Here is a 15,279-nt window from a genome sequence, read left to right on the forward strand (position 1 = left end):
GCATCATTTCATCTTTACACTCATTAAACTTTGTGTAATATACTGTAAAAAGGTCATTGCAAAGTGAAAATGGTGGAACTATGGAGCCATGTGGGTTTAAAGTTATATTATCAGCTTGGAAAATACCTTAATTTGACCAGAAACATCAAAACTGGACATGCTTGCATCATTCCAATCAGGCCAGACTTCTACGTTCCGCATTTTATAAATTTTAATCTGATCTCACGTGCCTTAAACAGCAATGTGAATATATTTATTCCTGCTTTAAGGCATAAACCATTTGTCAAAATAAATTTTTAATTTGAGATCTTGAATGACGGTTGTCAAAGAACATGTCCTACATTTCAATTACACAGGCTTACTCTCTCAGCTGAGTGATTCTGATTATTTAGAATAGGGTTTCTACATTGTAACTACTTCCTGGAGCAAAATGCTTCTGAGGCACATTTTCCATTAAGGCCATATCATTGTATTGGAGTCGTGACCTTGCTGGCTTTTATGTTTATGTTATTGGTTGCTTTGGCACAAAGAGCTCTCAGACAAAGAAAGTCATAGATGAGTATACTGGGGTTAAATGTGAAAAAGAGGTTCTGGATTAAAATGTGTGTGACCAAGCTTTGCCCCAGTATTTATAAATAAAATAAAACAAGTGTTCAACGAAATGTTATTCATTTTCATATTTAAAAAAGATAAACATAAATTAAGTGGTCATGCCAATTATGAAATCACACATTTGTACAAAATATGATATTTAATTTAAGGAAAAATAGACATCCAATCAGTAAAAATGTCATCCATATAATTCGTGACCCAGGACCAGATACAACTATTTGAAAATCTGAAATATGAGGGTGCAAAGAAATCAAAATATTTAGAAAATCGCCTTTAAATTTGTCCAAATGAAGTTCTTAGCAATGCATATTACTAATCAACATTTATTTTTTATATTTATTATGATAGGAAATGCACAAAATATCTTCATGAAACATGATCTTTACTTAATATCCTAATGATTTTTGGCATACAAGAAAAAATTATAATTTTGACTCATACAATGTATTTTTTTCTATTACTACAAATATACTTGTGCTACTTAAAACTAATTTTGTGGTCGGAGGTCACATTTATTGTATATTTTCCTGTCTCTTTACAGGCTATTTATCCACAATGGACAGTGAATGTAATCCTATTAAGAAGATTTAGAGGATAAGATGTCTGTTAACCCATAGTAACACAGCATTTCCTACCAACAGTGAGTGAACGAAAGGAAGACTGCCCTTCTTGCCCTGCCTTGTAAAAGGTAACTTTCCTTGTCTCATTTGCCGTTTTATTCATTTAATCATTTTCAATGGCTGGCTTTGCAGAGGCTTTTATTTGAGCCTTTGGAATTTTAGGATGTATTCTGTTCATCTGTTTTTCTTGAATGTCCTCTAAACTTGTAAGGCAAAAATGATTGATGCATATGCTTGTTATCCTTAACCTTAACAAAGACAGTAACTTGACAAAATATGCCATTTTAGACTTTTCCAAGGTAGCTATATTAAACCTGTTTAAATGTGAATTCACGAACGCTATGATTCATTTAAATAAATATATGCGAAGCAGGTTTGATATATGCGCTTTATTTGCATGTGTGTAGGTTACATGAGCAACTCTGTTCACAGTAAATTCTGCTCCACACAAACTGTTATCATTTACTTGTGTGGAGCGTCTCAAACTCCATCTCTGCATATTGTTGTGAGTTTGGGTTTATTATTACTTTCACATAAGAATGAAACGTGAGCCATTTCATTAGATTTGTAAATAATATAATAATATATATTATAATTATCCCGATTACTTGATTAATCGTCAGAGTAATCGACTAATCATTAAAGGAGTAGTCCACTTTCAGAACAACAATTTACAGATAATTTACTCACCCCCCTGTCATCCAAGATATTTATGTCTTTTTTTCTTCAGTCGTCAAGAAATTATGTTTTTTGAGATAAACATTTCTGGAAATTTCTTCATATAATGGACTTAAATGGTGCCCCGATTTTTGAATCTTCAAAATGCCATTTAAATGCAGTTTAAGTGCAGCTTCAAATGGCTGTAAGCAATCCCAGCCGACGAAGAATGGTCTTGTCTACCAAAACGTTCGGTCATTTTCTTAGAAAAATATATTTTTACATACCTTTTAAGCACTGAAACTCGTCCAGCACTAGGGCTTGTAGTGCACGTTCCCGACTTTAGTACTCACGTCGAAAGGACACGCGTGACAGCCCTAATTCAAAGTCAATATAACCTCAGTGGGAAAGTTAATACATTTTGAGTGAGCCTTATCTTCTTACAAACCTGCATCCTACAAATCAAATAAAAACAGAAAGTTAATGTTAACCAGTTAAACCAGTTCTTAAAGGCTGCTGGGCTACACAACTGCATATGAAAATAGGCCATAACATACAGGCCCAGTACCATTATCAGAAGTGTTATGAATGCAGAATTACTGACCGTTCATTATTAAAAGCTCTTTTTACAATTGACTATATTATTAACTACTTCAAGTAAAGTCAGGTTATTACATCTGGCATTTTATTTGTACATCTACAATCTCACTTAATTTAAAAAATGTTTGTGAAGCATATTTTTAATTGACAAACACCACATGCCGTTTTACAATCTGAACTAACCTTGCCATAAAAAGGCTAAATTATTTGATATTTTAAGAGACACTGTATTTAATGACATTGTCTGCAGAGGTTCTCTCTTTCATTTCCTACTTTATTTTTTTCATTCTTCTGCATGTTGGATACACATGACAAAGATTAATATGCATATTAAAAAGTATGCCAAAACACAGTATGTGTTTCCAAATAAATTTTAATGTAGAAATGGTACTGTTTATTAAAGACTAATGTGTATGAGGCATGTGTGGTATGTACACTACCAGTCAAAAGATTTAAAGAAGTCATTTCTGCTTACCAAGTCTGCATTTATTTGATCTAAAGTACAACAAAAACTGTAGTAAAATTTTGAAATATTTTTTCTATTTAAAATATCTGTTTCCTATTTGAATTTATTTTAAAATGCAATTTATTCCTGTGATTTTAAAGCTGATTTTTTAGCATTATTACTCCAGTCACATGATCCTTCAGAAATCATACTAATATTCTTATTGCTGCTGAAAAACATTTATTGTTATTATTATTATTATGTTGAAAATGGCTGAGTAGATTTTTTTCAGGTTTCTTCGATGAATAGAAATTTCAGAAGAACAGCATTTATCTGAAACTAAATATTTTGTAACATTATATCTTAATCACATTTGATCAATTTAAAGCTATTTCCTTGCTAAATAAAAGTATTAATTTCTATAATTCCCCCATTTCAGAAAAATGCAGATCTTCAGATCTTTCTATTTATTCAACTGTTTTAAATATTGATAATAATAATAACTATAAATGTTTCTTGAACATCAAATCAGCATATTAGAATGATTTCTAAAGGATCATGCGAAACTAAAGACTGGAGTAATGATGCTGGAAATTAAGCTTTAAATTACATTTTTAAATATTTTCAAATAGAAAACAGTTATTTTAAATAGTAAAAATATTTCAAAATTGTACTGTTTTTGCTATACTTTGGATCAAGTTAATGCAGGCTTGGTGAGCAGAAAAGACCTCTAGCGTATGAACTACATTTTTAATGTATAGAATAAACTAATGAGCAATGTCATTGACCCGTCAATTCAATTATTTCTTTACGCAGAATGCTGGGTGGCAATTTGTTGAAGATTTCTGGCAAATGTCCAGCCAGTCAGCTTTCTCATTTACTTCACATCTGCCTTGGACAGATCTAGTGACAGCATTAAACCATGAGAAAATAAGCTTTACCAGTCAGAGGACCCAAACAGGTTTCAGGGCCTGATGAGGATTTCACACTTCTTCTGGAGAACTTCAGTCTATTGGAGAATGTTATTTCTGCTGTATGCTTTGTTACTCTGGGTATCATGGGCCCAGTTACCTGTTATCAACACCAAAGATGCTGTTGAAGAATCTAAAACCACAGACTCTTTTAAAACAGACGCTTCTCAGTCTAACACACATCGAGTTAGCAGCGGCTTAATGCAGTGTGGTGAATACAGCAATGAAGTGATGCCAAACGGACAGTGTCGTTTAATAGCCACATTACCTCAGCTGGAGGAGCAGAGGTGTCCAGACATGTTCCGCTGTACAGATGAGGTCTCCTACTGGCTGCGTGAGAACGAAGAGCGCAAGCTGCAAATGCAAGACCTGAAAGAGACCATCTCAGAGCTTCAAGAGGAGCTGAGGAATCACAGGCATCGCATCAAAGTTCTGGAGCTGCAGGTAAGAGGGCAAGGTCCATCATATATTTCTCATGACATCCTATTTTTTTAAAGGCAAATGAGTCATGAGACATTTAAACAGGTTTTTACAATTTATAAAAGATGAATCAGAGTCTGAACATCTGAGATCACAAGTATAGAGATAATGGTTAGAGTCAAGATTTTACTGTGATATTACAGCACACCATGATATTAAGACCATTTGTTGTTAGCATTTGGCATCTGTTTGGACCTGGAAACGGTGACACTTTTACATTGTTTTTCTATTAAAAATGCTAGACGGACATGTTTGACTGTTGCAATATCGTCTTTGCAGCATTCATGCATGACACGACATTATAAAAAGTTGCCGCTCAAGTTAAAGGGGTGGCACAACTAAGAAAATGACCCTATGATTTACTCACCTTTAAGGCATCCTAGGTGTATATAACTTTTTCTTTCAAACAAATACAATCATATGTTGAGTTATGTTAAAAAAATGTCCTGGCTCTTCCAAACTTTATAATGACAGTGAATTGTGGTCAAGATTGTGAAGCAAAATAAAGTGCATTCTTACATCATAAAAAGTACTTCACATGACTAAAAGGCCTTCTGAAGTGAAACAATGTGCTTGTAAAAGAACAATATCTACATTTTAAACTTTGTAAACCTTAACTGTTTTGCACGCTTTCATGAGAGAGAGGGAGTAAAGAAATATGTTCTTTACAAAGAGACTATAAAGGAGACTTATATCAAAAGGTCGTTCTTTGCTGTAAACAAAACTTGGTTCTAGTGAGACTAACATATTCTCACCAGAGTTTACGTTACGCATATGTCCTACATCATTCGCTGGAACACCACTCTAGCGGAAGCTAGAGATTACAGTTTAAAGTTTTAAATATTTTCTTATATAAACACATTGTTTTACTTCAGAAGGCCTTTAGAAAGGACTCTTTATGATGGATGGATGCACTTTATTTTTCTTCAAAATCTCAACAGCCATTCACTGCCATTATAAAAATTGGAAGAGCCAGGATATTTTTAAAGGGGTTGTATTATGCTCTTTTACAAAGTCTTTATTTTGCTTTAGGGGTGCACTAGAAAATGCTTGGTGGTTCGAAAAATGCATTATTTTTCACATCATTTATATTATTATAATAGCTTTATCCCCAGCCTGGCACAATTGGCTGGATTAACCAGCCAGTTTGATGAAGGCCCACCTTCCGAAAAACGAAACATGGTATGATTGGTTAGCAGTCCCACTGCGTTGCGATTGGCAAACAGCTTAGACTGTGATTCAGTCCTGCCACACCCCTTCCCAAAGCAGCAAGTTCCATGTACAACTTTTAGCGCAAGCTAGATTAAAGTGATTTTTACATTTTATATATGGATATTTTTCTTACAAAAACACATAACTTCACTATAGGAGGCTTTTATTGACCGGAGCCAAGCGAGGCACTTTTTATTATGGATTGAAGCACTTTAACTGACTTGATTTGAACTGATGGAGAGAAACACCAGTCTATGCCATTCTTAAGCTTGGGAGTGCCAGGATAATTTTTAATATAACATATAACGATTGCATTTAAAGTTATATACACCTAGGATGCATGGAGTAATGGCAGTCTTGGCCAGGGGCAGTCATGGCCTAATGGTTAGAGAGTCAGGCTTGTAACCCAAATGTTGCCAGTTCGATTCCCACACTGGCAGGAATTGAAGGCGGGGATTGTGAATGAACAGCGCTCTGTCCACCTTCAATAATATGACTGAGGTGTTCACTTCTTACTGCTGTGTGTGTGCACTTGGATGGGTTAAATGCAGAGCACCAATTTCAAGTATGGGTCACCATCACTCAATGGCACGATGATCAGAGCAGTATGCGGCCACTTCAATCAATGCTCGCGTTTACATCGTGAAACATCCCAGAAATGGCTGTCCATGCTACATCGCTAAAAGTTAGGCGAATCCCCCACCTTGTCCCTCCCCAAGCGTCAACGTTTCGAATTTCCATAGGTGGGATTTATTTGAATGATATTCTAATGGACGCGTTGGGGAGCAACTGGGGGTTCAGTGCCTTACTCAAGGGCACTTCAGTCATGGTATTGAAGGTGGAAAGAGCAATCGCCACCTTCAATTCCTGCCGTCGTGGGAATCGAACCAGCAACCTTTGGGTTACAAGCCAAACTCTCTCACCATTAGGCCATGGCTGTTTAAGTTCAATTCAAAACTCTCTAAAAATTCTCTAGGACATGTCTCATAGCATGTGAAAATATTTTTATTCAAACATTTTCACATGCTATGCTGATTTTTCATTGTTTTTCTATGTGGCTTTAGAACTATTCTAAAAATGCAACACACAAGATAAACGAAGTCCACTACATGCGTCTTACTTTTTTAAACTCCGAAATGTATTCTGCACTCCGCTGCTTTTTTTAAGCAATATAAATGTCAGTTCACCCCAAATGCTCAAACTACCAGTTCCAATTTTAGCCAATTTCTCAGTCATAAAACTACTTTTTGAGTCAGGCCAAATTTCAGCTTTGTTGTGCAGTGTGCAGTGGGTTACGAGAGCTGCTTAACCTCTCCTAACTTGCAGGTAAGTTAGATGATTGGACACATTTCTGACATGCTTTACAAATTGTTTCATTGCTTATTTAGTAGGCAAAGTCTCTATCTTTATAGCACACACATTACATATTAACAGGTGCGCTGCCACTTTGCCTTAGAGGAACCCGGAGACAAATGTTTCAGTAGTGCACTGTTTCTGTACTAATGCCTCCTTAACCCTGATCAATTACTGGATTAGAGCTGGAACCTTTCCCACAGACACATAGCAGCAAATCCATTGCCAACAGTGATTTACATCCATGTACAACAAAAAGACACATGAGCTATTATTTACTGTATGAATGAATATGTCTTATTTATTATTTTGAAGAAGAGGAAGAAGAAATTTATCCAAATCACATTAAGTCACAAGAAATGTGAAATTGGTCTTTCTTTTGCTTGGATGAGTTAATTAAGAGTAAAACCATTCAGTTTAAACAGAGCTTGAGTAAAGGACACAAATACACACACTTTTTTTTTTTTTTAAATAAAAAGACATGTTGACAAGAAATATGTGAGGTCTACATGTACTTTGAGAGTCTAAATTAATTTGTAAGGAGTAAAACGTATGCCTTGTGTTCGCATGAGTTATTAAGTAAGAGTACAAGCATTCAGTTTAAGCAGTTCTTGAGTTAAGGACCCAAGTTACCCAATAAAATAGTAGAATAGCTACTTCATAAATGTTATTTCTACACTGCTGACACAAGAATGATGGGGAAAAAAAACTTGGAAATGAACAACCCTCTGTTATTGAATCTTTTTTATATAGATAGGTTATAGATTAATGATATTGGAAATAAAACAAATACATTCCAAAAATCCAGACAACGGCTATTTTTGGCTGCACACCTTTTGATTTTGATGCCGTTTTTATTAACTTTTTACACCCCTGTGAATAATATTGTTTTGTTGGGTCACTTTCAAATCCCTAAACAAACTGTGTTACCAGATTAAGCTAATCTGTGTTAGTTTTCCATTTGTTTTCCTGTTTGCAAACACTAGATGAGCTGTGTCCTCTAAGTGCACTGAATGTTGTTTTCCTGTGCTGGCAGCGTGAGGAGAAGTATGGAATAAATTCATCTTTGGAGCATCGCTTCCTCATGCTGCAAGAGATCTACGAAGAGGCCAATGCACTGCTGCACATCCATGGATCACTCATCTACGACATGCAAACACAGATTCGCAACCTCACTATGATAGTAGAGCGTGTGAGGCGCAATCCGGGCTGTATGATCAACATCATCCGTACAAGTCCATTCCTTGGTGCTCAAGATATGCTTCATCCAGGTCAGCATGACTAGGTACTGAAGATTTTGAAAGTGGTTATTTGATCATTAAAAGGATAGTTCACCCCAAATTAAACATTTTGTCATCATTTACTCACCCTGATGTCATTCCAAACCCATATGACCTTCTGAACACGGAAAAAGATATTTTGAAATGTTTTTGTCAATCAAATCAAAGTCAGAACAACACATGACCCCACTGACTTTCATTAAGAGATTTCTATCATTACCAAGATTTTAGCATGGTAATGAATATGATAATATAAACAAAATTTGGTCTTGGCAAAATAGCTCTGCAAAGCTGCTGCTACTGCTGTTGGTTATTACTGTTGATGCTGCTGCAAAGTAAATACAGGAACTTGATACTGCCAGTTCATATGCGAGTGTGAGCATATATGTGAGTATTTAAGACATACTGCTACTGCATAAATAGCATATATAAATATATATGCAAGCAGCGATTACTGTGGTTCAAGCACTTTAAGGCATTTAGGCACATATGAAAAAAATAAACATTTAACAAGCCTGTAACCACCTAAATCAATGATAATTTTACCTTAGAATTTTTTTTTTTTTTTTAAACAGTTTTCTATCGCCAGCTGTGGTCTGATCTCCTTAAACCTTTGCATGCTTGTTTAGAATCATCTGTGGCATGTGCTCACCAGTTGATGCTCTGTGATGTTTTGAGTATTCCTTTAGGCTTTATAGGGTAAATTTGGACAGGTCCCTTTTCTAAACTATCCCGTTATAGCTTCCCGAAGGGTTAAATAACTTTTTTTTTTTTTTTGTAATAGTTATTGACCTAGAGAGTCAAGGAAATTGTACTTCAGTGTTTTTTTTTTCCAGAAAAACCTAGGACTAGTTTGCAAAATCTCAATCATTTTACAAACAATTTGATTGACAGCAGTGGTTCTAGAAGCAAATTATTCCAGAATGAAGAGTTCTATCATATGATATGAATATCACATGTACACTCTCAATGGCTTCACGATGCCATAGAAGAAACTTTTTGTCTAAATTGTTCCATAAAGAACCTTGAACATCTGAAGAACCTTTCTGTTTACCAAAAGGTTCTTTGTGGCAAATAAGGTTCTTTGGATTATAAAAAGGTAAGCAAGAAATGGTTCTGTAAAGAACCTTTGACTGAACGGTTCTTTGTGGAGCCTTTTGAAACACCTTTATTTTTAAGAGTGTATGTGCGGAAAAAGTACAATCGTTTATGCCTTTGAAAAATGCAATTGGAATCCGTGCAACAGACTTGGGCCGGTTTCGTTCCACACGACAGGCCAATACTGGCACAGATCCATTTTTCCTCATCTGAACCAGAACTGGGCCAGCTCCGGGCCAGATGCAGATTTCTTTTTTGATGATTTGGCCCAGATATGGGCAGGACCTGGCCAGTACCAAGCCAAAAAAAAAAAAAAAAAACACGGCACGCTCATTTTCACGGACTCAGCCCGGATCCGCTTTATGACAGTTGTTCCCGCCCACTGAAATCTAGCCGGGGGCTGAGTCTGTGTTTGAGGACTGAAACGAATGTGACTGTAATGCGGATTTGCTGGTTTGAAAACGGATCCAGCACAAAGTCAGCTGCTGTCTGGGTTGTCTAATAGGTCATCAAAATTCATTGGCCAATGGCAGCCTAGTTTTTTAGATACACAAACGTCCTTATAGACACTTGAGGCACTTTGGACTACAACCGTACACAGCGAATTTCATGTTGATTGGACAAACGGTTGCATAATTATAGCCATTTTTATGTTTTTTTTTTCCCTCTTATAGAACCAATTATTGATATTTGCTCTCCAGAGAATCTGCAATGGTTTGTTTCTGATTGGGCATAAAACCTAGGACTAGTTTGTAAAAGTAGGTTTTTCCAAAAAATCCAAAATGTTTGAAAATTTAGCCAGGCTCACGATTGAATCTGAGGCATGCATTTTGTCCATTGTGAGCCAAGGAGTCCAACGACATGCTATATCTTGACCCCCTAATAACTGGTAGTAAATCTATACAGGTGGAGCTGGGGATGTGGAGAGTTTTAGAGGAACTTTGAAAGCGCTAGTAAATGCTTACCAGTCATTAAAATTTAAAGCAGCAAGCTCATTGGCTGCATAGGCTACATGAACCAATCAGCTTGTGCCAAGTATTTTAACATTGTGAATATCATCAGCTTGCGCCATCTAGAGTTTCATAACAGAACTTGGTATTTTGTACAATCTTTACTGGGTGAGTGAATGATGAGAGATGTTGGGTAAACTATTGCTAATTGAAAAGTATAACTTAAATAAGGAAAAATAATAATATACAAGGTCATTTGCCTCTTAGAACGTACATATTTGTACTATTTTAAGAATAGCTTGATTTAAATATTTGTTTTCTCAGAGGTTCAGCATGTAAGAAACTGTCCAATTGACTGTGCATCTCTGTACTACAATGGAGTCCACCGATCTGGGATTTTTACTGTTGTCCCTTCAATGGGATCGACTCCTGTAGAAGTTTATTGTGATATGGAGACCCAAGGTTTGCATTTTTGTGTTTGTAGTCAGGAGGTTTTGCTTAAATTAGGAGCATTATTAGTGGATGTTACTTGGGATTAAAGAACCATTCTTTGGACCAGGAGGTGGATGGACCATGTTTCAGCGTCGGCAGGATGGAAAGGTCAATTTCAACCGCAAATGGACAGAATACAGAGATGGCTTCGGAGATCTGCATGCTGAATTCTGGCTGGGAAACGACCGTATTCATGATATCTCCAGCCAGGGAGAGTATTCGCTTCGCATTGACCTCGAGGACTGGAATGGCAAGCACAAACATGCACTGTACCAGAACTTCTGGTAAACATTTGGATAGATTAAGTTCTTAGAATATTCCTAACATTTAGGTATTCTTGGTTTTTAGTGTACTGTAATATAATAATTGAATAATAAAATGTTATTTTTCTATAATATTAAATATTATTTAGGGCTGTCACAATATCAGATTTTTCACAACATGATTATCATGTCCTCAAAAATTCACGATAATGATATATATTGTGATATCTAAAGAAATTATTTTTTTTCCTTTTTTGACCAATGAATCACGCATACAAAAAGAACAATTACACTAAACAGAGACAAAAATGCTTACCATTTTTAGTTTAGCTCAGTCAATAAGAGAATAAGTACATATTTTACTCCAAACTTGCGTTATAGTGTCAATCGAGTGTTTGAAATATCTTCCTTCTATGAACTGATTCTTTTATAGTACTATTTTATAGTATTCTGTACAGTGATAAATGCTATATCATTATTATTCAATTTAAATTCATAAATGTTTTAATAAATAAAATATTTAAATGTAATAAAATGTTTAAATAATTTTAAAATAATAATCTTAAAATCGAATATACTGTATTCATATTAAAACATGGCATTAATATAAAATATTACATATTTACTACAGTAGTATATAATTCTATTAAATATTATGTGTTATATGAAATACTAAATATACATAGAAATTAGTGCTGGGCAACAATTAATCATGATTATGTACATTTATATATTTGTATTCATATAATTTATATTATATATATATAAATATATTTCATATATAAACATAACATTTTTCTTAAATATATACATGCATGTGTGTGTATTTATATATACATATAATAAATATACAATACATACACACACACACACACACACACACACATACATTATGTACACAAAAACATTTATTTTGGATGCCATTAATGGTTGCCCAGCACTAATATAAATATGAATTATTTAAATATAAAATATTCATATTACATTTTTGCATTTTCTTTTTTTCTGAACCTGGTCTAAAACGTTGCATCATATTGTTTTTATCTCTTATATGGAATAGTTCACTCAAAAATGAAAATTTGCTGTACATTTACTCATCCCAATGTTTTTATTTTCTTCATCTAAACAGATTTGAAGAAATTTGGCATTAAATCAGTTGCTCACCTATGCATCCTCTGCAGTGAATGGGTGCCATCAAAATAAACAGTTTAAAGTTAAAACTTCTTGATGGATTTTTTTTTTTCTTATTACAAACACACAGCTTTTCACAAGATGTTAATTGATGGTCTGGAGTCGTGTGGATTACTTGTTATTTATTGTAATGTTTTTATCCGCTGTTTGGACTTTCATTCTGATGGCACCCATTCACTGCAGAAGATCCATTGATGTATTTTTTTAGTTTTCTAAACCACTCAAGCAAAAATTCTTGCTTTGGCAGGATTGAAAACGAGGACAACCTCTACCGTCTCCACGTATCAGGATTCAGTGGAACAGTTGAAGATTCGTTTGGCTGGTACCATGACAAGCAAAGCTTCAGCACTCCAGACACAGGTGACATCTGTGCTGAAATATCTCACGGAGGCTGGTGGTACCATCAGTGCTTCTTCGCCAACCTCAATGGAGTGTATTATAAGGTATTATACAGATGAAGCAAAAATGAAACCATTCCGAGATATAAAATTTGAGCCCAACCATCTTAACTGTGTCCTGTGTTTATCTTGACCACCAGGGGGGGCGTTACTCTGCCAAAGGGAAGAATCTTCTGGGGCCTGATGGGATTGTGTGGTACTCATGGAAGGACTCAGATTACTACTCCTTGAAGAAGGTGAGCATGATGATCCGCCCACGGACCTACAGACCCCGCCTCTCACCGTAACACCGCTTTAGGACCTGTGTAAAACTATCCTACAGTGACATCATAAAGGGGCCATTGTTGATTCTCTGTGGCTAAGCAATGACGTAAACTGTGGTTAAAGGGAAAGTCTCATCTGGACATTCAAGATGCAATATTCAAATTAGTCATTTAGGTCAATCGTGTCTCATACTATTGGTTTTTGACATACTGAAGAATTCAATGTAATGTAAGCAAATTATATGTGAACCTGGACCACAAAACCAGTCTTATATATAGGGTATATTTGTAGCAATAGCCAAAAATACATTGTATAGGTCAAAATTATCGATTTTTTTTTTTATGCCAAAAATCATTAGGATATTAAGTAAAGATCATGTTCCATGAAGATATTTGGTAAATTTCCTGCCATAAATATATCAAAACCTAATTTTTGATTAGTAATATGAGGTGATTTTTTAAATATTTAGATTTTTTTTGCACCCTCAGATTTTCAAATAGTTGTATCTCTGCTGAATATTGTCATATCCTAACAAACAATACATTAAAGGAAAGCCTAATTCAGCTTTCAGATGATGTATAAACCTCAATTAAAAAAAAAAAGACCTTTATGACTGGTTTTGTGGTCCAGGGTCACATATTATTAGACTATCATGGATCATTTTTTACTTGTACAAAAAACTATTTTGTTTGAATAGGATAATCATTATTAATTATTTAGAAATATTTCAGAAAATAATATAATTTTGATACATACTCTGTGTTAATTGGTCTTACTGTTACAATTTGTTGGCTAGAAATGTTGTTTTCTTAAGATTAAGGTTTTACAGAAGTCCTGTGAAAAGTTGCAACAAAACCCTCAAAGGGATTATTCACAGAAAAATGAAAATTCTGCCATCATTTACTTATCTTCTACCTTTTCCTAACCTGAGTTTCTTTCTTCTGTTAAACGCAAAAAAGAAAAAAAAGATACTTTGAAGAAGTATTTTTTATTTATTTTTTTCTATACTATGAAAGTCAATAGCTACCGTCAACTATTTGGTTACTAACATTCTTCAAAATATCTTCTTTTGAACAGTAGAAAGAAACTCATACAGCTTTGGAACAAGTGGAAGCTGAGTAAAAAATGGCAGAATTTTCATTTTTGGGTGAATTCTCTCTTTAAGAAAATTAATTATGATTATTTTTTATTTAAAAATTAAATAAATTTTTAATCATACAAAAATCTAAATAATGATTAAAAAATATAATTGATTATTTAAAGACAAAAATTAAGGGTATTCTCAATAAGAACTTTATCATCTTAAAGGGAATGAAAAATGAAAATTCTGTCATTAATTACACATTTGTGCTCATCTTCGGAGCACAAATTATGATATTTTTGATGAAATCTGAGAGCTTGTTGACCCTAGACCGCAATGGCACTAAACTCGTTTTTTGTTGTTGTCTTTGCGCACAAAAAGTATTCTCGTAGCTTCATAAAACTAAGGTTGAATTACTGGTGTCACATGGAAAGTTTAAACAATATCTTTACTACCTTTCTGGGCCTTGAACGTGGTACTATCATTGCTGTCAAAGCAGAGTCAGAAAACTCTTGGATTTCATCAAAAATGTATTAATTTGTGTTCCAAAGACGAACAAAGGTCTTGCAGGTTTGGAACGTCATGAGGGGGGAGTAATTAAGGACAGAACTTTCATTTTTGGGTGAACTATCGCTTTAAGAATTTGCTGCAGCCAGCCTCTGTATTTTGTGAGAACATTTGATAAAGCTCTATTAATAGATATCCTACCACACATGGCATGCAAATATGTTTGCTGGTTGTGCTTCAGTAATTCTGACTCATTTAGAGGTAACGTGCTGAAAATAATCAAAAAATATACAGCCTTTTAATGCCTAAATGTTTCACAACATTGTTTACATTTTGTAACTACTTTGAGGGTGTATAAAAATGTTTTAGTTTTTGACAAATGTCCTGCTATGTTAGTATGTTTGACTTTTCATGTTCTACCTCTGCTTTAAGCTTCTGACTACTTTACCATGAGATAAACATATCTGCACCATCCATAAAGACTCTTTCTGCCTATCACACATTAACAGGAAGGGTGGAACGAACCAGCAAATGGAATAAAAGAGGTTTTGAGGGGCGGCACATGATTTGATGAATATCCCAGAAGTAAGACAAAATAAGGGACTCCTTATGGTCAAAATTTTTAAAAAGAGAGAAATAAGGGAAGGAAACAGAATCGGGGGAGAAAGTGTTTCCTTGCTTGAGGTCACGCTCTCACACGAACACTGAGGTCATCATGCTCATTTCCTCGTTTTCCTTTCTAAGCCCAAAAATTTGTTTCCTCTTTCAAAGAGAGAAAACTGACCCTGAGCTAGCATAAATACTG

The 15,279-nt window shown here is 34.7% G+C and overlaps 1 protein-coding gene across 1 annotated transcript; it reads left to right on the top strand.

Annotated features, from left to right (window-relative positions):
• Positions 1-1,250: 1,250 nt before the first annotated feature.
• On the top strand, positions 1,251-15,255 carry LOC141295522 (fibroleukin). The gene is made up of 7 exons (XM_073826747.1): positions 1,251-1,300; positions 3,751-4,349; positions 7,987-8,221; positions 10,603-10,740; positions 10,838-11,054; positions 12,472-12,667; positions 12,763-15,255. The coding sequence occupies exons 2-7, from the start codon at positions 3,909-3,911 to the stop codon at positions 12,907-12,909; spliced, it is 1,374 nt and encodes a 457-aa protein (XP_073682848.1). The 5' UTR covers positions 1,251-1,300; positions 3,751-3,908; the 3' UTR covers positions 12,910-15,255.
• Positions 15,256-15,279: the final 24 nt, after the last annotated feature.

This window comes from Garra rufa, chromosome 21, assembly GCF_049309525.1.
Source record: "Garra rufa chromosome 21, GarRuf1.0, whole genome shotgun sequence".
Lineage (NCBI taxonomy): Eukaryota > Metazoa > Chordata > Actinopteri > Cypriniformes > Cyprinidae > Garra > Garra rufa.

What these genes read in the sequence shown, in the direction of transcription:
- LOC141295522 (XM_073826747.1), top strand. Translation starts at nt 3,909, where the DNA reads ATGAGGATTTCACACTTCTTCTGGAGAACTTCAGTCTATTGGAGAATG. An exon ending in TCAAGATATGCTTCATCCAG is followed by an intron (nt 8,222 to 10,602) that starts GTCAGCATGACT and finishes TTGTTTTCTCAG; the next exon opens with AGGTTCAGCATGTAAGAAAC. An exon ending in TTGTGATATGGAGACCCAAG is followed by an intron (nt 10,741 to 10,837) that starts GTTTGCATTTTT and finishes TCTTTGGACCAG; the next exon opens with GAGGTGGATGGACCATGTTT.